Raw genomic sequence first — 27,842 nt, forward strand, 5'->3', positions numbered from 1 at the left:
TGCTTTTTGTTATCGGCTGAACTCCAAACACAGAAGTCGTAGTGCATGGACAAGTACGATTCAGGTCATTTACTAAGATACCGGCCTTTTCACCGGGGAGAAAACGTACGTAAATACGATATAGAATCATCTGATAATGAGTCGAGATTACAATCAAACAGAGGAGGCAGAGGATCCATCAAAATGTCTCGGCAACTTGTGGAGAAATGTGCTAAAAAAACACACTATGAAATTTTATATTATATCTCCCGATTGTTACCAGCTTAAATGACACACACACACACACACACACACACACACAAACAAACACATTGAGACAGAAATAGCGGAGGGGAAGTAACTCACCACAGCATGGCCGTCGCCGTCGAGAACGCTCCTCAGCGTCACGCCCTCAACGTCACCCTCGATGCGGACAATGACGAGGTCGACGCGGTCGGTGGTCGCTTCTAAGACGGCGTCCTCGAAACGAACGTTGAGGGCTAACTCATCGACCAGGTGGAGAATTCTGTCGTATGAATCGGGAAAAGCGGCTAGATATCATACCTCAATGAATCCGCCATGGTTGTGGGATACATTCCATGGTGTATTTTAGATGGCATTCATTAACTGTGGTAAAATCGGCAAAACATGGTGGTAGCTAAATTTCATTAATATCGGATATGAAATGAAGGGAGATGTGGTATCTTATGATTCACGTGTAGCATTGAGCATCGTCATGTTATTTAACTCGCTACGTGCCACATTTGTTACCTGTCTATAGGTTTGTGTGTGACATTTTGACTCACTGGCATAGACAGGGTTAAAGAATGTAGAATGGTTTCATCCCCTCATCTCGCTTTTCACCTTCTTACAAGTCTTCACTAACTTAAGTTATCTTCTTCTTTTCTAAGAATCAGGTGTTTCTTTCACATCAAAACATGACATTATATAGGCTTGGAAAACTATATAATTGAGTACCGGTAATCATTTTTAGATACAAGGGTTTGCAATTCCTGAATTGTCGACCAGAACATCACATGACTCGCTCAACGACTCTCTGCGCATTGTACAAAATGTATATATATATATGAATATATATATATATATATGTTTATATATTTATATATTTATATAGTTTGATGTTTTGAGGTGATGATAATCACCGCCTCATCTCACTTGTCTATCATGACTACGCCTGATATCACTTGGGTTTTAATGAAATAACGCTCAAAACTTTCTTACTTTGTGTTCAAATTTAAATGACTTTTTTGCTACCCTCCTTTTGTACCATCACCACTCACCTAGCTGCACTCTCATCTCTCTGTTGACTAGCGAGCAGGATCTCCATCTTGGCTCCGGTGAGGTTGGCCACCGTCTCGATCACGTTTTCCACCACGGCTTCGCTGTTGTTCCCGAAGTCGCCGGCGACCTCGACGATATTTTCCATCGTGTCGACGGCGAGGGTAATGTCGTCTTCTGTCAAAGTTTTCGGCAATCTCGTCAAGGTCAGCAGTTCGGAAGAGATATTCCCTGCATTTTCTGCATTTTCGGAGAAAAACACCGTGACGTCAGAGACATTGCTAAGTGTAGCACTACTGGCGCCGCATGCATACTCTGGTTTGCAGGCACAAACCCTTGTTGGTCGTATAGGAGTCTGTGCCTAAGCATCTCTTTCATATTCCCTCTGCTGTATAGCTGCTCTCAACGAGGGTACAGTACATGGCCTATGGGACAGTGCATGTGGCGCATGTAGCAGTCTTGGCACAGACTCCTTTACGACCAACAAGGGTTTGTGCCTGCAAACTATACATACTCTAAAGCAGTGCTACGCGTTCAATTAGGACTGTTATTATTATATCATATTGAGACGCAGTTCTGTTTGTTCTTGTTTTCATGATGAATAAGGCGGGATTTCCCCTGTCATGTGACAGATCAAGGGGTCTTCAACCAGTCCAGCCTTTAAATAGGCATCTTAGATTACAAATACAATCTGACAAACCAATCAGAGAATAATATTAAGAAAAAGCGGGAACAAAAAGGAATTCAAAACATGCACTGCGTAGCTACGGTGTGATTGTAAAGCCAATTTTAAGTCTTAAGATAAAGGTTAGGTGTTTCGTCATCTTACCAGGTGTTACAGTAGTGTTGGCCAGCATCAGCAGTGCAGCAGTTGCATTGAGACATCCGTCTAAATCGGGATTGTTCCAAACGGCTTTGTCAGAGACTAGGGTGCTGAGAAATGGATACATCCGAAGATATTGTATATTATATGAAAATCAATCAGAAGGGTTTCTAGGCGTGTCTGGACTCACTTTACGTCACCATGTGTGACGGATGACTCTGGAAAAAATATGCAGCTGGGTTTGATACAACAACAAAAGAAAAGCATCAAAACACAACTAGAACACATGCTATCCATCGTAGCATAAGGTGCAGTCGTCGCAAAATAGTATCACAGATCACTTCAATACGAAGCAAATCCTACGATAAGATCAAGTGTAACGAAACTCCCTCTCTGGACGGGACCTCAGCCACTATACCGTGTGTGGTTTCATGGTGTAAAAGGAATTTAATAATTATACAATTCACCATAAAGAATTTTTTTTCTAGGACAACGGACCAGCACTACTTCAGAAGATACATCTCAGAAACAGAAAACGAGAACGTGAAATATGTCATTTTAAAAAAATGAAGAGGTGTCGGGTAATTAGTCTGTCTCGCTTACACATATTTTCAGGATAAATTCTACCTCTCCCCCCCCCCCCCCCCCGAAGATACAGCAGACTGGCGACTGACTGTTGGCGGCGTTGTCTCGACGCGCATATTTTATACTGCTCACCACTGCCTAGAAGCTAGCGTTGACGGTGAACTGACATAGCCGTAAGGACAAGCTGCATCGGCTATCTTACGCGGAGCTGTCTCTGCCCATGTGATTTGACCGTGCTCGTCCGATAGGGTCTCTTCGGGACAGGTGGTCGAATACTCGGACTGGTTCGTCGTCATCGAGCTCGTGGTTGGCCGCGATGTGGCGGCTGCAGACTGCCACGGCGTAAAGGTGGGCACAGTGCTGGCAACTGGGAAAACAATATGGACGTATCTGTATTAATTTGCCTGAGCACATAGGGTCTACAGCAGACAACTCATGTAAGTATACTGTGTACATTGTTATAAAGCCATCATCAGTGGTATGAAATGTAACATTTACAGAAAAGTTGAAGGAGTGCCAACATTTAAAGTATTGATTCACCAAATCATTTTTTTTTTTAAGAGTGCACAACTCACCACACTTGATCACGCCACTCTCTAGCAGTCTGGTGTGGCGGACATTATTTTTTTATGCCTCCGCCACGAAGTGGTGCCAGAGGCATTATGTTTTCGGGTTGTCCGTACGTCCGTACGTACGTCCGTCCGCATTCGTTTACGCGATAACTTGAGAAATATTGACTGGAATTTTACCAATCTTGGTCAAAGTATAAAGTATGATGGGGCAATTGCTTGATTAGATTTTGGGTGAAATCGGCAAGGGTCAAGGTCAAGGTCGAATCATGAAATTGTATCCGTTTACGCGATAACTCAAGACTGGGTAGAGCAAATTTCACCAAACTTTGTCTGAGGATGATGTATGATAGGACAATTACATGATTAGTTTTTTAGTGAAATCGGACAGAGGTCAAAGGTCAAAGATCAAGGTCAAATCCTAAAATTTATCTGTTTACGTGATAACTCAAAACTGGGTGAAGCAGCTTTCACCAAACTTGGTCCAAGGATGATGTATGATGGGGCAAATAGTTGAGGGTTTTTTAGTGAAATCAGGCAGAGGTCAAAGGTCAAAAGGTCAAGTTCAAATGCTAAAAATGTTTTTCCCCCATATCTATGCAATGCCAGAAGGTATTTTATTGAAACTTAGTGTAGACATGTACTACTGTGTACAGATTCTCCAGAGAGAGTTTCATGTCATAAGGTCAAAGGTCAAAAGGTCAAAGATTAGGTGAAAATGTTGCAATTTCACTTTTCTCTCAAATGGTTCAATATATCTTCATGGAACTTGGTACATATGCATGTACTGACTGGCAGGGATTATTTTAGGGAATTTAGGGGTCATGGGTCAATAGTCAGGGGTCAAAGGTCAAGGTCAACTCCTCAAAATTGTACTGTTTCCCTCATATACTAGTATATGCAATGCTTGCATTATTAGTTTTAAAATTTAATATATACATGTATTACCTATTGGAGATTCTCTGGGAAATTTTCAGCCAGAAGGTCAAAGATCAAAGGTCAGGTTTAGATGTACTGTGATTACACTCTTTTTTACTGTAATTACACTCTTTACAGTACAAATGTTTTGTACTGTAATTACACTCTTAATCTTCATACCTTAAAAATTACTCAATGCATAAACTTATAACAAGGTCGGTCAGAAGTCAAGTTAAAATCCTCAATTCCCCAAATATATGTACCTGCACTCTTAGACAATTATAGCAAACCCAGTTTGAGAAAAGTGAACATTCAAGACATTTCTGACAAACCTGTCATATCAATATTTTGCCAGTTATGTGAAACTGTCATCACACATTGTGAAGACATTGTACTGTACACCTATTGGGAGAATCATGCATTATGGCGAAGGCATCAGTCACCATAGCGACATTTCTAGTTTTCTTTCTGCTTTTTTTTTCTTGTATTCTCCGAGGTCTATAATTCCCTACTTCATAATTTGTCATTTCTTTCAATTGTAAATTTCTCGTAAAAATTCATCTCACGTCAGCATCTGGGAATCTACGCCTTACAACAAGTACAAACAGAACATTTATGTAACTTCCTCATATTTCACATGCCTAACTATTTTGTTTGCTGTATTCTACAATTCACTACTTCAATTTCTTGTTTTGCTTGTGATTTATTTTGTTGAATGTGGAATACGGAACTACAAAAACAAACAAACAGAGCTGTGGGATTGCGGTCTGCCATAATTAAAATGGGATGAGCTGCAAGAAGAGCTTGGATACCCTATTCGACTGTGCGTGATTTTATGCAGAGTGACATAATAATCATATCAGTGTATAACATTTTCTAGACAATATCGAGTAACAAAAGACGTTTTCAGTATGTTTTTCCATAATGCATTAGCATTTAGCAACTCTAAGATTTTGATGATGTAGGCTTACATAAAAAGTAACGCAATCAAAAAGTGGTTATACACTTATGCTTCTGCACTGTGCTTCTCCTGTATGTACTTTTCAAATGGTAAGGACCAAAGACGATAGAGTGCTGGCGGGTTAAACGGGTTAAATTAAAAGATGAATAGAAGGACGGATAAGGTTTGAGTAAGAGTACGTGAATCAAACATTTGCATATGTAAAAAGATGAGAAAATCAAGGCTATATTATTGAAATTTTATTGTGAAAAGTGTGCATTGCTTATTTTTTTTTCTTCATTTTGGTCATAATAGAAAGAAGAGGACGCATCGAACGGGTACAAATAAATCAAAGGACACTTCATGTTGACTTTTCTCATTGTAAATATACCAATTTGGGGTTATAGAAATCAAAATACAATATGAACAATAATTTACTCATAGAGAACCTAACACATTAGAAAAGCAAAAAATAAATCAACGATCACAGACTGAAGTGTGATACATTGAATTATCAAAGAAAGTCTTACATTTCTAGAGGTCACTTTGCTGCACGATGCATTCCTAAAAAATTAATTTCACTGCTGATGGAGAACACCACGCTATTTTTCCACCTGGTTCCTATAAAGACATAGACTTACTGAAGAGCTGAGAATAAAATTCATGCTGCTTACCTGAAGTATTTAATATGTGAATGTGAAGGGAGTGTAGTTATTAATCGTTTACAAACGATCATTATTTTAACACAGGCCTTGCGTTACTTTTCTGCACATAATAATATAATTCATGTGCAGCGCATTATTATTGTTGTTGTTTTTTTATCCTTTCTGTGCCAGGGGGTCAAATGTCAAGAATTTTACACACTTCAGCCTATGGACAAGAAATTAATCTGGCACTCTGAGGGTAAATCAGCTAAAAGTTTGTAAAGGGAAAAGTGATCTCGGAGGAAACTCGTAATCATAATGAAGTGCCAAATTCTTGAACACAATGCATTTGAAATTAGATTCCTACAATTTCCATGAATTTACTTTTTGCATACTTCTAAAATAATCAAATCAGACACGTCTTATAGGGCATTTTAAGTGTGTTCCCCGTCTAATCCAGGTGTACCGTGCCTGAAAAGCACCCTGAGATAACGATGCCCCTTTCCAAAATGGCGGATGAAACCTATGTCGGCGCACAACGCACGTGACGCAGTCCACCTTATATTCGTTTTATAGTATTATAACATCTTTGGACGGTAAGTTGGCGCGTGCTATGGATTATAGTGCATGGATTTGGACGTGCACGCCTGAAGTACAGAATAAGTAATGTTTGCAGCATGTGGTAAACTCTTGTGCGAAGTGTGTCGAAGTTGCTGTTGATATAACAACTATATGTCTACATGAAATACGAAAGAAAAGAAAAGAAAAGGGGGGTAATGGGTGATGCCCATGTACAGGAATTGATTCACTCGCTATAGTCAGAATAAATTAGTGTATTTGCTGGTGCGTTTTGTTGTGTTCTGTTGTGTCAGAAATGCTTCTCTGGGCCACAGCCAATTCATAGTACCTACCTAGAAAATGAATATGTTGGAAAAAAATTGGTTTTACCTCTGACAATGGTGTGATATTTCACCGTCTAGCTTATCTAGAGCTGTCCATTGCTAAAGTTGATATTCCCATACATTTTGTTTCTCTTCAAACCATTTTTCATGCTGATGAACCTGTTTTCAAGGACTGCCTTTTCTGTTTTTGCTGGTCTTTCTATTAAGTAGGTTTCACTGACACAAACACAAACAAACTCACAAACAAACTCACAAACACACACACACACAAGTGGTGGTAGGGAGGCGGGGGTAAAGTGGGTTTTAGACCGTTCCAAAATTAAACGAGAGCATCCAATTATCACTGCTATGATCCACGAAATAGGCCTGTGCATCATTTTGTGTTATAAAATGGGCCCGTAAATTCATGAAATACATGTACAACCATTTCCCCCATCATGCGTCCGGTACACCTACTACACTGTACAAGACTTGAGCCATAAGTTCGGATTTTACCGGACGCATGGCTCAGTGTGGATCGGTAAAAATCAATGCATGACAATTGACCAATCAGATTGCAGAGATTCTAAAGCCCATTTTATAATATGTGACTGTGTAATCAAGTATCGCCCACGGGCTGTTATCCCAGTCAAGCAAACTCCTTATTGATGACAATGTCCTCTAACTATACCTCACGATCCAATCTAACATGCATGTTCGTGCACACAGACAATTATATCTATATTTCTTTTAAGTACTTACTCTTTAAGTCCTCTTATCCATATTTTCATGTGAGCGTTTATTGTTATGTCATGATAATTTGTTTTGTACAAGTGGAGAAATAAACCAACCTGAAACTGGAACTACAGAGCGTGAAGTTACACCTCTCGTATTAGTAGTGTCTATAAACTAGGTCTAATAATAGTTGAGACCGCTGCGATATTGCCAGTTATTTTTGTAAAGAGCCACGTATATTATTATTAATTATTTAAACAAAATGACAGCATAATAATTCAGCCTGCAGCGACCTTCTACTTTTCAGCAGTGCCGAAGTTTTTAATGTCTACGCGAAAGATTTCAGTTTTTCAAAGTTTACTTTGATCCCTCAATATCAGGCGAACAAGGTAGAGCATGATAAACTTATTTTATGATTGTGCTGTGGTTTTTTTTTTCTTTCGCTGTGTTCAACAGAGCAAAAACAATACTTCATGTTGCAAAATTATCCAGACATTTATGAAAGCTTCTAAGGCTGTTCCGTGCAAAGGTTTTAAGGACGTGGTATAAATACTCGGTGCTGGTCTTTCCAAATTGTTGTCTAATCCGCCGTCATTTTTGGCCTGGCGTCGTCGTATGAAATCTAATGAGAATGTGAGCGGGACCACACTGAATCATAATACGGACAGGATAGAAGATTTCGGCTCCATGGTGAGACTGGTGCTCAGAATCAAGAAAATGATGATTATACGGGGAATCGATCAGGGTGGACTATATTAGGCGGCCAAGTGGCAGTAGTGGGGGGGGGGGGAGGGGGCTGAGGGGATGGAGAGAGTGAAGGGTTCGGGGAAAATATAAAAATATGAAGCAATGTTTGAGCTGAGATATTCTAATGACAACCGGGGTAGGGATGTGGGATGGGTGGGGGGGGGGGGGGGTGGGTGGGTGGGCGGGGCATATTACAACTTTGTCAATTCGGAGGTAGGATGATATCATACTCTTCCACTTTCCTGTTGTAACCAGTTACTTGATACATCTAGCATTTAGAGAAAAGTATGATTATCATGATCATTATAATCATTGACTGGCACTATTATTCTCAATCGGCCATCTTGAAAATGGTATTTACTTTTTTTTTAACCCCCCTAGCGCGTCAAAAATGGGCATTGAAGGTTTTTAGGGATTGGGAATTTAAATCTGAGGTTAGTTTCAGGATATTACTATGTTTTGATGTCTTAAAATAAAATGCCGGCCATTTTTCAAGATGGCCGCCATATAAACATGCTGTAGTGTAGACTATGTAGAATCGCGCAAAGACCTGACTTATCATTTAAGTTTTCCTTTTTTTTTTGGACAAGGGAGGTGCATAACGTAAAAAAATTATGAAGATTAAGGCCTAAAGCTTAGATTCATTGATAAAAATAATACAGGTTAATCCTGTTATAACAAAGTCGCTTATAACGAATGACCGCTTACAACGAAGCAATGCTAGATGAAGTCCCGATTCTCTGTAAATACAAATCTATAGCACAACGAAATTCGCTGATAACGAAGTATTTTATGTGATCCCAAGCATTTCGTTATAACAGGATTCGACTGTAGTATCAGAAGTATTTCAAAATAGTCATGTTGCTTTTCTGTATACATTATTGGTATACACATTCAAGGTATCTTTTTGATATGATTTTTTAAATACTTCTTGATTGTTTTGAAAGTGATCTCTTTTGGGTTCAGATGTATGGATCATGTTCCTGAATATCAGTCTTTTTCCTGAAGATACTTACTGTTTATGCATCTATTTCATCTGCTTCTTCTGGATGGCTGGTTATATCTCTTGCCTCTCTCGTTTGGTCATTGCGACAAGTTAATGAGCCGTTACACGCACAAAATATTGTACAGGCCTGATGGCAGCCACAGCCAGATGTTCTGCAAGGCATTTCACTGGAACATGTACACTGAATAAGTTTGAGGATGCTTTATTTCTGGAGAAAGTGTCACTGGTAGGAGGGATTTTGTTTTCTCTTCCTTCATATATCCATACTTTGTTGGGTCTGGTACTGTAGGATTGAGATCCAGGGCCTTTCTCCAAATCCATGTTTGAAGGTGGGCACGTTTCACATTTTCAGTGAAGGCTTCTGTTGTCGGTGGCAAGGAAGACAGATTTGGCATGCTCGTTGCCCCTGGTCGTCCTACTTTTGATCGCCATGTGCTCCAACGTGCCTCTGTCATTGATGTAGCACTTGGTTGCCCGTAACACGCTCCAATAAGTGCAGTCGCTTCACGCATAACATCAGCCATGTCAGCCTCAATGTCTCCTACTGACTCCAACCGTATCCCAGGATTGTTTCTAAGGACTTTCAGCAGAATTCCTTAACCGATGCTGAAACATGCCCCAACTGTGTCACAGCCGGTCAGTGCGTGACCAGGCAGCATCAGGTGGACGATATCTTTGTGCTTGTTGACTGTTGCAGGTATGTCAATGACTGTCCTGTCTTTGATTGGGCACTCCATCACGAAAGGTGATGTAAGACCTTGCTCGTGATAATGATGGAGCAGAAGGATATACACATCTGTATCGTCGGCGATCACTCGAGTGAAACTTCCTTCATCGGATGCCAGTTTGATGGCTTGCGTGGCAATGATGGTGTCGGCTTCCTAATGTTTAGTGGACAAATCCTGCCTCTGTGTTAGTGACCAATCTGGATGAACTTCAACAGGGGTTGCTTCTTGGTCAGTTAGTAGACAAACTTAAATATTTGCTTCTTGCCAGAACAGAAGATCTGTTTTATCACCTCTGCCTGTAGCAGTGTAACCAATGGTGACACTACAAGGGAACAAGCACTTCATTCAGGTACTCTTCTGCAACGACAGATCCTCCAACAGCAGGGTGATGTAAAAAAAAAAACTTCAACAGGCATTAAGGTTCCAGTTTGATCATTATATTGTATCACCCAAAAGAGATCACTTTCAAAACAATCAAGAAGTATCTAACAAATCATATCAAAGAGATACCTTGAATGTGTATTCCAATAATGTATACAGAAAGGCAACATGACTATTTTGAAATACTTCTGATAATACTACAGTCGAATCCTGTTATAACGAAATGCTTGGGATCACATAAAACACTTCGTTATAAGCGAATTTCGTTGTGCTATAGGTTTGTATTTACAGAGAATCGGGACTTCAGCTAGCATTGCTTCGTTGTAAGCGGTCATTCGTTATAAACGACTTTGTTATAACAGGATTAACCTGTATTATTTTTATCAATGAATCTAAGCTTTAGGCCTTACTCTTCATATTTTTTTTTACATTATGCACCTCCCTTGTCCAAAAAAAAGAGGAAAACTTAAATGATAAGTCAGGTCTTTGCGCGATTCTACATAGTCTACACTACAGCATGTTCATATGGCGGCCATCTTGAAAAATGGCCGCCAGTTTATTTTAAGACATCAAAACATAGTAATATCCTGAAACTAACCTCAGATTTGAATTTTCCATTCCTAAAAACCTTCAATGCCCATTTTTTATGCGCTAGGGGGGTTAAAAAAAGTAAATAGCATTTTCAAGATGGCCGCCGGCGGCCATCTTGGATTTCAGCGTATATTTCAAATTGCTCAATGCTGACAGAGCTCCAGCATGTGGATTGATAAAATAGAAGGTCTAAATATTCAATATCACTTTAAAAAAAAAACTATAACATTCCAATGCAACCTTAGCCCCAAAATCCGGGTTTGGCTGCCGGACTAGTATCTTTATTCTAATATCTATCGATTGGTTATGATTAAACTCAATAAAAAACATAATGATACTTTGGAGAAAAAAAACCCCGCAACTACTACAAAACTGGGATGAGGGAGGAACTCGTTGAAAAAAAAGGATAGGGTAACAGATTTAAGATGAAAGAAAGATCGATTACTGTAAGGAAACACGTACGTGATGGTTGCATTGTTGAACTTCTTCCCGATGGAGCGGTTGTTGTCTGCTCTGAGAAATTGGGGTCGGCGGGAAACCCGGGTAGCACATAGTTGTCTGTAGAGTTAAATAAGATGGAGAGAAATAGGAAGGAGAGGAAGAAATAAAAATATCACACACACACACACACACACACACACACATGAACTCTGTGATATTTGTAGGTCAGGCTAAATAAGGCGCTGGTCATCTCATTAGCAAAGGAAATTGGGGGTTCGATCAGCCACAAAGTGCGTGCACGCACGAGCTTTTGCATATAGAACAACTCTTCGCAGCAATTAATCCACAATATATATATATATATATATATATATATATATAATGGGTTTATCCATGTCATGCTTCAACATCACTACTCCTACTCTGCTGGAAAGAACTCAGTGTACAACAATATTGAGAAACACAGTGTGAAAAACACAGTGTGAACACAGTGTGAAATCCTTTCACGCTGTTAAATTCGAGCGTTTAACAGTGTGAACACAACGTGAGTCATCAATTTACAGTGTGAAACAAAGCATTACTATGTGAACACTCTGTGAAAACCACATCACAGTGTGAAATCATCTTCACACTGTTAAAGGACAAGTCCACCTTCATATACATAAGGATTGAGAGAATGCAGCAATATTAGTAGAACACATCAGTGAAAGTTTGAGGAAAATTGGACAATCCGTTCAAAAGTTACGAATATTTAAAAAAAAGTATCTGCGCAGTCACTGCTGGAAGAGAAGACTACTACAGTGTATGATGTCACATGCGTACAACGATATAAGGCAAATAAAAAGAGAATTTCACAAAACTTTACTTTTTGAATAAAGTGCACAGTTCTTCGACTTGCTACTGACGTATATTAAGGGTAATATTATTACCCCTGCCTTCTGAAAGAGAGAAGTCGAGTGTTCTTTTGTCATGCGAGAAAAATGGAAATATGCTGAATTTTCTTTATTCTTTCTTTATATCGTTGTACTCATGTGACATCACCAGCTATAGTAGTCTTTTCATCCAGCCGTGACTGAGGAGAAACTTCAAAAATTCATAACTTTTTAACGGATTGTCCGATTTTGCTCAAACTCTCACTGATGTGTTCTACTAATATTGTTGCATTCACTCAACCCACATGTCTATGAAGGTGAACTTGTCCTTTAAATTCGAGCGTTTTCACAAATTGAGCTATGTGAACACACTATAAACACACTGTGGGACACTGTGTTATTTCTAGCAGGGTATACATCCAGTGGTCTGACATGATATTAGGTATTGAGAGTCACATGTGCAATCTTTATAAACATCCTACTTGGTTGCTTGAGTGTGATAGTGCTTTTACGCATAATGATGACAAATTCAAGACGAGCAACCTGGCAAGTGTATAATTTTTCAATAGATACGAGTTGTTTGGACCAGAGTATACCGGGATTTTCTTAAAGGTAACACTCCAAATAGGGGCCTAACTGATTTGAGTACTCCCACTTCCTTGTTGGTGTTGATCTAATTTACTGAATAAGCAGTCATGGGGACGACAAACCAAAGTTCGTTGTGTATATTGATTGCCTCGTTTATCATAAAATAAATGAAACCACAGAGTACATGATTGTAAACAGAATCAACACATCCAGACCATAATAAATGATAGAATCATTAGCAGAGGCACGTACTTTCTATAGCAATCCACCCAATCATATAACATGCCCGCACGCACAAATGAGTTTAAATTCATTTGAAGTAACAATGAGGATGTTAAAAAAAAAAAAAAAGCTGCGGAGCAGACGGCTAAAACTACATTCCGGTGGACTATTCAGTGAGTGAGCAGGCCCTACCCACTTCCAAGACTAGTACTACCTCTGTTGCTTAGGGATTCAAACGAGATCCCACTTATCGAGACTGACCGCCTGGTCTAATCCCCTGACTACTACTAATGATAATAATAAAAAAAAAGTCTTACTCTGTATGAATGTGATATGAGAAAGTGTGGGTATACACGTTCCCGCCAGAACTTACCGACAACCCCTGAAGCGGGCCCATTGCACAGGTTACCTTGGCAACACGTGCGACACACAGAGTTGACGCTTCCATTGTTGCACTCGTTGACATTGTTGGCAACATTGTTGCGACAGGCCTGGAGTTGCTTGCAAGTCTTCTCGATCCTATAAACGCCGTTGGACACCCTTATTTCGTTCTGACACGCATCCTGAATGGAGCAGTGGGATAGATGATACAATAAAAACTGAACAACGCAGATATAAGTAAAGCGCCAATACAACTTAACAAGAGTTCTAGACTTTAGGGCGTTTATCTTCTTTGGCCTAGAAGGAGAGGTTAGGTCCAACTATGAAGTGGGTCTGTTATATTGGAAGAAAGAGGTTAACTAAATTGTGAAATTCAGTGATATTTTTAGCGTTAGCATTTTTTTTTGTCAGAAACAGTTGAGTGCAATCAGGTGGATAGACATGGCTTCATATTCGGACAGATATTGTTCGTATTCTTCCTTTTGTCGCATTCATCAAATATCTCTAATTATACATTTCCTCCAGAGATGCGTTAGTTCCTTTGACGTTACTCTTAAACCATTACTTTGAAATAATCTTCGTGCATATCATGAGAATATGACGTCAGAGTTTAGTGGATATTCAATATAATTAATTTGTTCAGAGCAGCCTACTGTTCGATCAAGGAGATATCATCAAAACATTGGATAATTATTCATACATTACTCGCAGAAGCACAATCGGAACTGAAAGATGTCAGTAGTATTTATAATCTAGTTCTTAGTTATTCAGTTTTGTTGACTTGTTTAGCATCTGACTTTAAACGCAAATTTGATAAAGACTGATTTTAATCGGGAACTATCACAAATCTCTTGTACATCTGTAATTGCTCTGCTTAGTCACTTATTCAATATGACTACAGTTCAAACTTACTAATCATATCGCTCTTACTCACACTGTCAATATTCTCCCATAATCAACTGCTGACGTTTGTTTATTTGGTAAGTTTTTATCGGGTGTTCATGTTTTCGGCATATATTAGCACTTTTACAATGATAATATGTGATTATAGTTACTCGGCATCGGCTCGGAACTATTTGCAAAAGGAATGGCTATGCATGCTATATCATCCAAATCATAGAATTGGCCTTAAGCTGTGTCTTTAACAGTGTATTTTCAACATGCTCATCTCAACAGAAAGGTGGAAGGGAGGGCATCCCTTGTTAATTTTTTTTTTTTCACATCGTTGCTCACAACATAATAAGCCTTTGGCCCTTACTCCCCACCACAGACCTCCCATCCTCGTTTACCAAAAGCAACCAACCGACAAAGCAAAGCAGTGTGTCACTATTATTTTTCATCCATCTACATAGGCTATACTTGGAGACTATAGTTATTAACAAACCTGACTTTATATCATAGTGGTGGGAGAAAATTGATAATTACCTCTGTTTTACATTTTAACATTTGTAACTGTCACCTTGGGCCCTCGTGGGCTCTGCATCCAACTTGAACAAGTTGAGATCTCATGACTATAATAGATAGTGTGATCTTTCAAGGACAGGCCAAACGACGGTGGTAAAGACTCTAAATTGTTCGGATGAATGCCAGTGGAGCTGAAGACTTACCTCATTCGTGCTACATTCTTGCTCGGACGCCGGCTTATTGTTACAATCCTCATCGCTATCCCCTACACAGGAGTAGCACCGACCTGGAGGGATATTAAGTTAGAATCATCTTGAGGTGTTAGATGATGCAGACATGTTGTTTGCTAGTACACTCATTCTTCATTAGTTCATTAAAAGCTGTAACCTAAGAAATTTCCTCCTCTTTTCGGATCGGGCATCTGTACAGAGCTCTCGAAATACGAAATAAGTCAGTCATTATAAAATAAGTCCACTCGATTACTAATACTCACAGCAGCCAAAGTTTGACAGCAAATACATGAGTGACAACTCGACGACGAACTTGACATTTTCCATCTCATTTGTTACATATTTTACCATGTTTACAGGCCTGGAAAAGGGAAAATCGGCAAAATTCATTATTACTTCTCTACAAACACAGGCTGGGACTTGTTTCACACAGCTGTTCGTAAAGTTAAGCACGACTTTACGAATGACTTAGATATGGCAAGCTAAGTGGTTTCTTAATCACTGTTAATTTCAATAGCTGCAATTGAACTTTGCAGATGATGATTATTTTTACGTTTTAACACACGTTTTTAGTTGAAAGTATATTTTTGCCCCAACGTAGATGAAATATTGACTTACAGCTGTACTTTGTTAAAATGTAAGGGGAAAAATAATGGGCACACTCATTGGCACTTCATATTCCAGTCATTCGTACAGTCATGCGTAATTTTACGAATATCTTTATGAACCAAGGCCCAGGTTTGTCTTTGGGGCTTATGCCTCATGCCTCTATATGACTCATCTACCTGCTGAGTGCAGGAACGAAACAGGAATTAGTCCAAGAATATGCAGAAAAACAAGAACGAGAAGAACGGGTCCTCGAACGAGAATGAAATCAAGCTCAAATAAAAGAACGCAAAGAGCAAGAGCAAGGACAAAGAAATGTCTTAAGATGTATTCCTGCATTCTGTATTTCTTCAGTAAGCGTCACACTTTTTTTCCAGCAAGGGAATAATGCGTGTGTTACATTTGTATTGATCTATGCTATCACAATTAGGTAGAAGTATTCTTTCTATTATACCGTTGCATAACAACAACAACAACAACAACAACAATGTATCAAAGCATGTATGCTTCCATGTTTGTTTGTTTGTTTGTGTGTTTTTTTTTTGGGGGGGGGGGAAACAGAATTGTAAATTGAAATAACACCAAGCAAGAAGAGCAATTTTATAGCAAGAACAAAAGCAAGAGGAAAAACCGAACAACTACAAAAACAAGAACAAAAGCGAAAGCAAAACAAGATCAAGAACAACAGCAAGAGCAAGTGCAAAAGCTAAAACAAGAGCAATAAAGAACGCGCGCAAAAACAACATCAATAGCGAGAACAATTTATCGCAAAAGCAGAAGTAAGACCGAGGACTAGAGCAAGAGGAAAAGCTAGAAATAAGTGCAATAAAGAACGGGTATACAAAAACAAAACCAAGAGTAAGTTCAAGAGCAAAAGCAAGCACAAGAGCTATGAAGAGCTAGTGCAAATGCAAGAGCAAGAATAAGAACAAGAGCTATGTATAGATCAGAGCAACAACTCACCGGATGAGCAGAAGCCGGCATCCGTAACGGAGCTCCTCAAGAACTGCTGCGGCGCCGAGCAGGTGACGCCCATGATTCGGTGATCGAGGTGGTCCGTGTTGTAGAGCCAGTTCCTGAACCAAGCAAGGTCGCAGTCGCACACCAATTGATTGCCAGTGAGGTCGCTGATCCAGAAGACGAAAAAAAAAAAGGAATGATATAATACACATTTTATGTAATTATAAGGTTCAAATGAAAGATGGAATTTTTTTCTTGTGTGCGTGAGTGTCTCGTATGTGTGTGTGTGTGTGTGATATTTATGAGTGCTTTCCTGTTTCATGAAATATTCTTAACGTGCTTGTTTTGCTTGGGACTTGTGTTAAAAACGTCCTCAATATTTCGCTATGTAGAAAGTTCTGTACAGAGCTGAAAATGTGTGATGACTGCATACTTTCCAGTCGACTCCTTTGAAAAATCCCACTGTCGATTGTGTCGCCTTGAAGAACACGAAACACATCGTGTGCATACTCATAGGTTTCATTTAAGCTGACATGATGGGTTGCGTATACATTAGTGTAAGGCCAGAGCTGTCGGAGAGCCCCAGTACAGGGAGTTACCATGGTAGCATATACTTTTTCATTCCAAAATATCAATTTGTCTGCTGATCTCTCTCGTTCTCTCTCTCTCTCTCTCTCTCTCTCTCTCTTCCCCCTCTTTCAAGCTGTCTTTCTCTCGCTCACAGTGTCATATACATACACGTATATATATATATATATATATATATATATATATATATAGCCTAAATGCCTACATAATATAATATCATATATACTGTATATATAAACTCACCTTCGTAAAAATGCTATTTAAGTTTAGATCATGTATGTCATAACTATTATTGTAAAATGCGCAGCAGAGTATCAGAATCATGATAGCTGTACGACATAAACGTCCTATATATATATATATAGCCTAAATGCCTACATATATATATTATATATACTGTATATATAAACTCACCTTCGTAAAAATGCTATTTAAGTTAAGATCATGTATGTCATAACTATTATTGTAAAATGCCCACCAGAGTATCAGAATCATGATAGCTGTGCGATATAAACGTCCTTTAAATATATATATATATATATATATATATATATATATATATATATATATATATATTATGTACCTCCCACTCAAATGAATGCCTTTCCCTATCACAAACGGATAAGTTGTCTGGGTTGTTTCGGTTTTGAAATATTTCCTTACACATTCACACAGTGAAAACGTCTTTTATAGTAGAAGAAATTCACGGAGACTTCTCCTCAGTTTCGGTATGTGGGTTTGTCTCTCTGTAAACGATAATGTTTGGTAAGGTATCATCTGATATTGGATAACAATGTGACATTTATTACCTCTGTTATTATCTTCGGCGAATATGACACGACGGGACAGGAGCTAATTGCCTCTTGCAATGTCTTGCTATGGACCCTGAATAGAGGTTGGAGCCGATCGTTTTACTCCCACACAGTACTCATTTTCCGATTCTAATCACTCTCTGAAGGTGCTGAGTTTGAGATTCACACTCATCACACAAACAGACAGATACAAACACACACACACACACACACACACACACACACACACACACACACACACACGCATACACACGACAAACACACGCATACACACGACAAACACACAAACACACTCACACATATACGCCGTCACAAGCAAAACAAAACAATTAAGGGGCAACGTGTGACTTACAGTTTCTCAAGACGATCCAGTATCCGAACCGCTGAGGGGTGGATTGTATGGATATTGTTATTGGTCAGTGTCCTGCAGAGAGCAAGAGTGCAAACGAGCGAGAAAGGGAAACGAGAGGATAGTTAGATGGATAGATAGGTTATAGATAGATAGACACACAGGTAGATAGATAGATAGATAGATAGAAAGATAGAATGATTGAATAAGAGAAAGAATAAGAGAGAGAGAGAGAGAGCGTCTAACTTATCAGACTTCGGCAAATGATTATGTTAAAAGGATTGTATAATTTTGGTTGAGATTTATTTATCACAAAAGAAAAGCCATAATCTACATACATTCGCTTTCAGTGGCATACCATAGCACGATACCATGCTGATGAGAGATAGTGCAACGACGATGATGCTTATCAATATCAATATAGTCATTTTATAACTCTTATTGCCACGGTATCAGGAATATTAATACAAACACGACGATTATAAATATACACTTTTTGTAAGTTTTATCTCTATTAATAATTTGATATCATCATAGTAACAGTGACTGATAACAAAATCATGATACAATCATTTGGACGTTTGGATATAATAGCATGCAGGTAATCAAGCAGTACTGCTTGGGAATGATGGGAATGCAAAGCTTTTCTTTTGTACATGTACTTGTTGCATTGCTTATGATGTTTGTCCATAATATACTGGTACTCCCATTATAACAAGAAATGTATCCATTCATGTATTCTTACATTACTGTCATTTCTATTGCAATTTCCGATAGAATTACAAAGTAATATATCGAATTCCTGTAAAGTCTGCAAATTTCGCGCATTATTCAATGATTGAAGGAATATTGGCTCATCGAACTCTTTACCCTCTTCCTTGCTCTAATATGTAGCACAACATTGTACCATTTTCCATCGTCTTCTATCTAAGCTAGATTTATTTCAATTAACGCAGCAGACAACCCTTGATGAATGTATGTTTTGACAAGGCGAGCTACGACCCGGAAAGAAGAAATAAACTTGAACCGCTCCACATTCTGCCTTTTCCCCATAAAACTTGGATTTATTCAAAAGTCTCCCTTCCCCTCGTAAAAACTCGCAGATAAATTATAAAGGTGTGCTCGCAAGAGCAACATTCCAATTTGAGTATCATGTCCATCGCTACTCGAACCCTCTAAATTGGAGGCAACGAGGGTAACTCTCTTATATTATACGAGGCGCTTCCCCTGTCCAAAAACGAGTGAATTGATGGAAATGACATTTGGGTTTGGATTTCAGCGGAATTTTGATTCGCTTTGATTCCTCATTCGCATGCAGGTGTGTGTTACACTGTGTATATCATTATAACTGTCTATAGGCTATCCTTTAGCTAGTGATTCTCTGTCTTTTCTTTTCTTTTTTATTTTTGGGGGCTTGCTATTCCATAAGTTATTATGACCCGGAGGTATAGTGAAAACGTTTTTACCAACTGCCTGTGAGACATAATGCATAGTAGTAGTTGTCGTTGTACAGCAGCAGATTCTGTGCTTATTATTGCTATCATGGAGTTTCCGGTTTCAGTAAGTTTTTGTTTTCACTTGTAAAGAAAAAAAAGTACGACAAAATCAAAAATAGCAAATTGATTCTAAGTCATGAAAATATAGACAAGACTTATCATTACAAACATATGATCATGTGAACAATACGTAAACATATTTCATGGCATATCTTTGAAGTAGACAGGTGGAGGAGACCATTATCGATAAGCAGCTATCGATATTCAGGAAGAAGATGTAAAAGGTTTACGCACGACGCGCGAACACGACTGGCCGACGACAATGAATAACAAACTTCAGAGCTTTTGGCTCAGATGAGCCAAAAATGTTTCCTCAATTTCGAGTCAACTTACAGTGTTTTGAGGCCCGTCAGAGGTCGAAGGCTTTTGACCATGACATCAGAAAGTAGGATGCGGTTCCCGGACAAGTCCCTGATGTTAGGGTGAATAGATTAGAGAAAATATGGGGTCAAAGTCATAACAAAGAAGAAATTGGAGGAAAACACAGAAAATACGACTTCCACATTTCATATCTTCCTTCTCTCCTTTCCTCTCTCTTTCTCTTTGTTTGAATATTGATATATTATATAAATACATAAGTAAACAATGTATATGGGGCCTATCTAGGACTATATATATATATATATATATATATATATATATATATATATATAGGCCGTCGGGTATTCGAGCTTGGGTCTGCCTGAAGCGCTATGACGTCTCCGTGGCCGAGCGGTAAGGCGTTGGCGTTCCATGCCAAAGACCCGTGTTCGATTCCCGGCGGAGACCATATATATATATATATATATATATATATATATATACGAGGGGCGACTGATAAGTTTTGAGCCTTCAAGAGATGGTAAGAGGCAGAAGTACTTTATTGCTCTATTTTTCTACATAGTCCCCTTGTGAGTCCACACACTTCCTCCAGAGGTGACATAGTGCCTCTTTGCCGCTGCAGTAGAAGTTCTTTGGTTGGTCCTCCAGGTAGGAGCAGACAGCATCAATGACCTCCACATCAGTGGTGAAGCGTTGTCCAGCCAAATCTTTTTTGAGGTTTGGAAAGAGGTGGAAGTCCGATGGGGCTAGATCTGGTGAATACGATGGGTGCAGAACTAGTTGAAACCCACAGTCATGAATGGTTGCCATTGCAACCGCTGATGAATGCGCTGGAGCATTGTCCTGGTGAAACAAGACACCTTTTGTGATCATTTTGTCCATTTTTTATGAATCACCTGATACAGAAAGTTCAAGAACCTGTAAAATAGGGATTAAAATTTTTATGACCAAGAAATTTGGTTGGTAGGATTAAGATATAATGAAGACTTCATGGACCAAATTTGGCCTTCATATCTTAATCCTTTCTATGTTAGGCTCAAAACTTTTCAGTCGCCCCTCGTATATATATATAGTGTGAAAGGTGTGTTTTCAGTTGTTAGACCCCTGGGTCGTCGCATCTTAGTAGTGTTAGGTGAGAGGAAGGATGAGACGATAGACGTAGCTTGAATCCTCACAGTTTGATTTTTATTCTCAAGCTTTCGGGTCCTGCCCTTTATCAAGAGATGTGATGTACAATTCACATTGGGGCTGGTTGCAAGCCGGCAATCAGTTGGCAACCGGTTGCGGGAAACATTTAGTGGTGATAGGTGGAGGTAGGCGTGCTGAAGTTAGGTGTGTATGTGCTAAGATAGCAGCAGCTCGGTAAGGTTGTGAACAACCTTACTGAGCTGCTATCTTAGCACACACACACACACCTAACTTCCGCCTGAAGATCGTCGGTAGCGGTCTCCGTGCGCCCAAGGTAAATGACTATATATATATATATATATATATATATATATATATATATATATATATAATATGATATATATATATATATATATATATATATATATATATATAAAATATGATATATATATACATATATATATGTGTGTGTATGAAATTAATCCACAACGCAACACTAGCATAATTTCATATGACTGTCATTGTGGTAGAAGTAATGGAATGCCTGTAGTAGTACATTATACAGCAGTATACATGGAGTACAAATGCTAGCAGAAAGCAACATGTATATTGGTAATTTAAACCATCGGAACCGTAAGGCTCGTTGCACCGTTTTTACTAAAAAGTATGATACCAACAGTCTTGAACAAGGCTCACCGGCACCGTACGCAGTACAACCGAGTTGAGTTCAAGAGCGTTTCGCGTTTAACGGATCATTACGTGTTAGGTTCGCGACCTCGATCACAGAAATCTTGATGCGGATTTCTCCGATGACAGATACAGGAATTCTTTTCACTTCCATGGCTGAAAAATTTTCTCCATTGCGAGCTCTTACCCCCCCCCCCCCTTATTCTCCCGACTTTCTATTACTTTCTATCTGTACCAGTTATCTGAAAACGAAAGTAGGTCAGGACTACGTTCCACTGGGAAATTAATATCCGTGATATTATTTCGTGTAAGAATCCATGGCCGCCACACTTATGCAACTCTCGATATTATACCCAAATTTTCGTCTGGGACATATACGTCCTTCTACAGGTCAAGTTTTTCTCGTTTATTGATTACCATTTTGATATATGATTTACGGACATATATCAATTGTTAAGTGTATTTTTTTTTACCTGGGCAGAGGAGGGTTTAACATTATATCGTTTGAGCATTCGATATAGGTCATTACAAACCATGTTATGATCATGTTAGTAAACATGACGTATAATGTACGTCAAAATACTTTGACACACAATTATTAGTATGATTATTCAAAGCCGACGCAAAACGTGAAAGAACTTCTTCATGGTTTACGATTTATTTGTCTGCTTATGATCGTCACGCAGTAATATTCGTCAGATTACAGCGATGATGACAGGCCGACATTGTCCTGACGTCACAGAGATGCCACAGTTTCCCGCCGATAACGTCGCAAACGTGATGGGAACTCTATACTCCTGCGACACTAACTAGGGTGAAAAGGTCTGTAATGTACCTCATACCGTTGTCAATCGATATTCACACCAGGTATACGGTGAAATGGTAGATGGGAACGCGAATGAGAGCAAAAAAGGTTTATATTATGATTTTCGAAGAATTTGTTAAGGAAAGGGAGGTGGTAATATCTTGATCCCAACTGGACCTCGTCAAAGAAGACGACGATATCGGAAAGGAAGATAAAAATGTCGATAATTACTTTAAGAAGCGTTTTTTGAAAGAAAAATTGGCGTAACTGATAATAAAGATTGTAAATCCTGAAATTTGTAAACTACTCTTTTTTCCCTTTACCAATCCATTATAGTTTGCAGTTGTAAAGTACTTGAAATTGAGGAAGAAAGAAGGAGAGAGATAGAGAACAGGGGGATACACTGTAGACCTTCAAATCTTTAAGGATGCATGGAGGAAGTTAATGTCCATATTCTCAACAGATTTTTCACATTTTGAAAGGATATAAAATACAGTTATGTTCTTTTAATCAACTCCACATTTATTTATCTTTTTTTTAATTTCTTCAGATCACTGTGTCTGCTACATTTACTTACAGGGACGTCAGGTTCTCCAGCCCGCTGAAAGCCCCTTCGGCTATCAGGTCGGTCCGCAAGCCGTTGTCCTGCAGCTGACTAAGATGAAAACATCACCAGACGAGAACAATAATGTCTTGTCAAAACACGTCACACCCACTGTTGCATTTTGGCTCGAAAACTCTTCATTCATTTCATTTTATTTCATTTCCGACGGAAGCATACAATATGACATTAGCATAATCTAAGCAAAGTAAAGTAAAGTCTCTTTACATAATACTTTCTTCGATCGTCCTTCTTCTAACGTATAGGTTAAGCGACGCTAATCGAACAAGTTAATATTACCTTAATTTACACTCTTTGATGCAAGATAAGAAAAGAAGTTGTCTTCTTGAAATCAAACTATACATTGATAGATAGATAGATAAATAAATATAGATTGTTTAAATGCATATCGTTTTTATGCATTGCTGTCTTTGCTGATAATCATTGAACGTATGCATCTATATCTGTGTCAGTATGCCATTGACTTGAGAATATACTCACAGTGTTTTCAGATGGTACAGGCCCCGAAGAGCAGAAGACGATAATGACGTGATCGAATTTCCTTGCAGGGAACTGTCGGCCAGGTAATAACAGAAGCAGTGTGGTTCAGAATAGAGAACGAAGGAAAACGAAGAAAATATTTAGATCAGAAATTAAAAAAAAAGATCATGAAGTATGAAAATACTTTTCAAAAGATGTGTATCAAAGTAGCTACTTCGCAAACTGATTTCACAGCGTTTCTTGCGTTTACACATACGTAGAACAGATTATTCTACTTTTGCACAAAGAGATTGCCGAAATGGTCATTGATTTGATTTGATTTGATTAATTCATAAAATGCATAATATACATTATACACAAGTATGCACATAATAGTACGTGGAATATGTTATTATACATTTTGTGTGGATCGTCATAAGTTGTAAAGCTTGAATGGGACGTCCAGTAGGGATAACTTACACATAATTATGTACAGAAACTTATTTTTTTAAAGTATATTTATGCAGTTCAGTGGATCATAGATAGGGATGTGAGCGGAGACAGAAAGGAAGAAAGATAAAGAGGAAAATAAGAAGAGGGGTACGCTACATCATTCAAACTTGATAATTCTGGTAACAAGGAAAGACTCAATCGTTAAGCGTACTATTATGTCTACGTGATGCACGCATGACAAAATTAACCCGTGAACTAATAGGGGTACAGGCAAAAACCATGCAACTGGTATTGCTTAAAATATATTTGCAAAGAAGGGTATTCTTTACTTGTCTTCTAAAAGTACATTTTGTTTGGCACAGTCGCATTTCATGAGAAAGAGAATTCCAGATGTCAGGACCAGCATAATGTATGGATTGGTTGGCAAGAGTAGTTCTTGGATTTTCTAGGTGCACGTTTGTCGAGGTTCTGGTTGGATAATTATGAGTAGCCAGGTCATTGCTATAATATCATATTCCATCTCCACGCATCGCAACATGCATGGAGTCAAGTTTCAGTGCAATTACAAATTGCAGGGTGAATGACATCGATTGATAGGCCTATAACTCGATCATTATTAAGAGTGTCGTTTGTAAATAGATTTGCTCAGTTAAAAAAAAAATAGAACAAAAACTCTACATTATGAATGAATGAATGATCAATTTGTTCCCACATAAAATAGGTGATGTTTCTTATTCCCAGAGTTCGTTAATCCGAAAAGTGAAATAATGTTCGTTATTCCGGAGGTTCATTAATCCAAAAATATATAAAAACAGTGAAAAAGGAGGACACTAATGACCCTTTAGAATTGCGAACCTTTTTTCGTTTTCGGATAAACGGACCTTCGGAATAACAAACCTCGTTTCTCTTTTGGAATAATAATTTTCGGAATAACGAATCTCCTGAATAACGAACCTTATTTCATTTTTTTTTTGATCAACGAACATTTGAAACAACAAATCTTCGGAAAAGCAAACTAGATTTAAAAAAAATCGATATCCATCTGCAGCAACACAGTTGAAAAATCCTCATACATCATAATGGCTGTGAATATAGTGACTCATTTGTCACAAATATAGCGAAATGTTTATCAAATGATGCTCCACTCATTGTTTCCAATTAGTTTTGAACAAAAGAGTCAAATCAAAGAAACAACATTTTGGTATAGCGTCATCAAAGTCAGACACAGAATAAGAAAGTGAGATTATTCTAAAGTTTAGAATGTTTCTAAGAAGCATTTTGCACATATCAGCTAAGATGAAGATGTCATCCTCTCAAATATCTCTCTCGACCTGCCAACGAATGTATAAATCTGCATCGAAATTTCCTTCTGACTTGGATTTATGAAGATGAAATTGTAATAAACGCAAACAAAGGGAAACTGATCAGAATCGAATAATAATTTATTAGTGAAAAATTGAGCAAAGATGAAATTATAACTGAAAACAAAAGAAGAAGCTTGAACAGAACATCGATATATACAACATTTTGTATACAAACAAAGGATTTAAGAGTTGTGACGTGATAACATTATCATAACTTTATTGAAAATATACAGTGAAACTGTCCGATCCCATAACTTTCATATTCCGTGTCCAATTCTCATGAAACATCTGTCATGTTTGCCTGATTTTACTTTATTTACTTATAGACAACCTGAAGATGCAGTTGTGGTTTTATTTGATGCTTTTTCGTGACATGACCACCCAACAATTAACTAATTACAATATTCGATCGATACACAATGTATTTCAAGAGTTCTGTTAAAACAGCTTAAAAAGGGATGATTATATACACTCACAGGTAAGCTGTATTGGCCGGGAAGCCAGGCGGAACTTCGGTCAACTGTCGGTTACTGCAGTCCACAACCGAAGCGGGAGGGTCCTGGGACGCGAAGCAGGAGCATATCCCTGATGTGACCGTCCCATCCGGAGGGACGGTGCAGGCCGGTAGCTGGGCCAAGCTTCCCGGGAAGGTCCCGCTCAACCACAAGGTGAAGAGACAGATAATTGATGCAAAGACTGACATCTTGGGTAGTGGAATGATGGCTCGGATGTAATCGGTACTCTAATTATACTATGGTACGGAAACTTATCTCTTCCGATTCAGATTGTCAGCCAAAAGTTATTCCATGTGTATTCCATGAATGCGTACACGTGAAGACTCAATCAATGACAACTTAAAGACTATAGCATCTCTTTGCTCTATGTGTCATTACAGATGTCCGGGCTTCCTCAAACTTCCAATGTCTGTTTCTACACTAGCTTTCTCTTCCGATAGGTCGATAGGCCTGCCAGTGGCTCATTGCAATCAATGGGAATAGCAAGAAAATGTTTCGGTTTTGAGCAATCCGAACACTAATACATCAGTGCGGACACAATCCTGTTTCACCAATTCGCTCCAAAAGACATCAAGGATCTATACTCAATTTACGTAAGAAAATGCAGCTGCACCTGCGTCCGCTGGAAATGAAAGGCTATGCAAATATGCATTTCCCCTGATCCAACCATTGAGTTTCACCGAAAGGACATCCTCCCTTTATGGCGTCCAGTGAAAGCAAAGTGTCAAATTCTTTGGTTATATTGTCACAGTCGCAGGTCGGAGAAAATACTGACTCCACATACTGGTGGCGTAATACTCGATTCAACGTCCAAAACTTCAAGTAGCCAACAAGTCATGCGCAGCTATACATCCAGGCATGTGTGCATCCTTTTGCACGTGGTTCCGCTAGAAATGCTCCTGTCACTGATGAGCCATGAACTATCACTGAAGAGCTGCTCTCGACTTTCCAACTCCGCTCGATTTTTGAGATTCAAGACGTACAGAGGGAGAGAGAAACCAAAGCAATTGTGACGTCACTCTCCAACAGACCAATACGTCGCGCGGATTCTTCGTCTGTATTTCACTGGGAGGAATGATTATAGTTTGTATTCCTGGCTCAGTCACAGGCAAGCATGAAATCGTCGCAGGTTGCAGAAATGTAGTCAGTGTTTTTTCCATCCGGACCTTCGGTGCCTTTTAAAGACTTCTTCGCATGTCTCTTCTATATGTATCTATAAATAGATATTCAAATGAAAATCGAAACATTGGTTGTCACGGGGGAAGTCCAACAGTTCCGAAACTAGTATACATGAAAACAGAATTATTGATGATGAACGTGATCTTACATCCGACTTACATCCGATGTTAATCAACCGCCACATAATACTTTGTATAGTATATTTCTATTTCCTGTCTCAAGCGTTGTCAAGGCAACTAGAAAAACGCATACAATTCGACAAAGCAATAAACTCGACTGTCATTTTCACTTTCCATAACCAAAAATAGGAATGCTTAAGTAGAAAAACTGCTTTGATACCAAAAGTTATTTTTTTATGAATACTATGATAAAAATACATATTATCTAGTGATCAGCAGTTTTGGAAATAGATAAGCATACATCTGTAATGCCTTTCAACAGAGTTAAGTGCAAAGCAAATAAATAGGTGCAGAT

At 38.6% G+C, this 27,842-nt stretch overlaps 1 protein-coding gene across 1 annotated transcript in view; it reads right to left on the bottom strand.

Annotated features, from left to right (window-relative positions):
- Positions 1-26,377, bottom strand: part of LOC139742528 (adhesion G-protein coupled receptor G4-like) — a 46,247-nt gene extending 19,870 nt beyond the window's left edge. Inside the window, exons 1-14 of the mRNA XM_071653059.1 lie at positions 26,151-26,377; positions 23,879-23,950; positions 23,354-23,431; positions 20,169-20,246; positions 18,283-18,354; positions 16,534-16,697; positions 14,938-15,020; positions 13,323-13,512; positions 11,289-11,384; positions 7,927-7,995; positions 2,819-3,053; positions 2,108-2,211; positions 1,281-1,518; positions 346-505 (exon numbers count right to left, since the gene is read on the bottom strand). Of these exons, the coding sequence (XP_071509160.1) occupies positions 346-505; positions 1,281-1,518; positions 2,108-2,211; positions 2,819-3,053; positions 7,927-7,995; positions 11,289-11,384; positions 13,323-13,512; positions 14,938-15,020; positions 16,534-16,697; positions 18,283-18,354; positions 20,169-20,246; positions 23,354-23,431; positions 23,879-23,950; positions 26,151-26,377 (1,866 nt within the window). The remainder of the gene's footprint in view (positions 1-345; positions 506-1,280; positions 1,519-2,107; positions 2,212-2,818; positions 3,054-7,926; positions 7,996-11,288; positions 11,385-13,322; positions 13,513-14,937; positions 15,021-16,533; positions 16,698-18,282; positions 18,355-20,168; positions 20,247-23,353; positions 23,432-23,878; positions 23,951-26,150) is intronic.
- Positions 26,378-27,842: the final 1,465 nt, after the last annotated feature.

The sequence above is a fragment of the Diadema antillarum genome, unplaced genomic scaffold (assembly GCF_040938485.1).
Source record: "Diadema antillarum isolate AM-2024a unplaced genomic scaffold, OU_Dant_1.0 seq00001004_RagTag, whole genome shotgun sequence".
NCBI lineage: Eukaryota > Metazoa > Echinodermata > Echinoidea > Diadematoida > Diadematidae > Diadema > Diadema antillarum.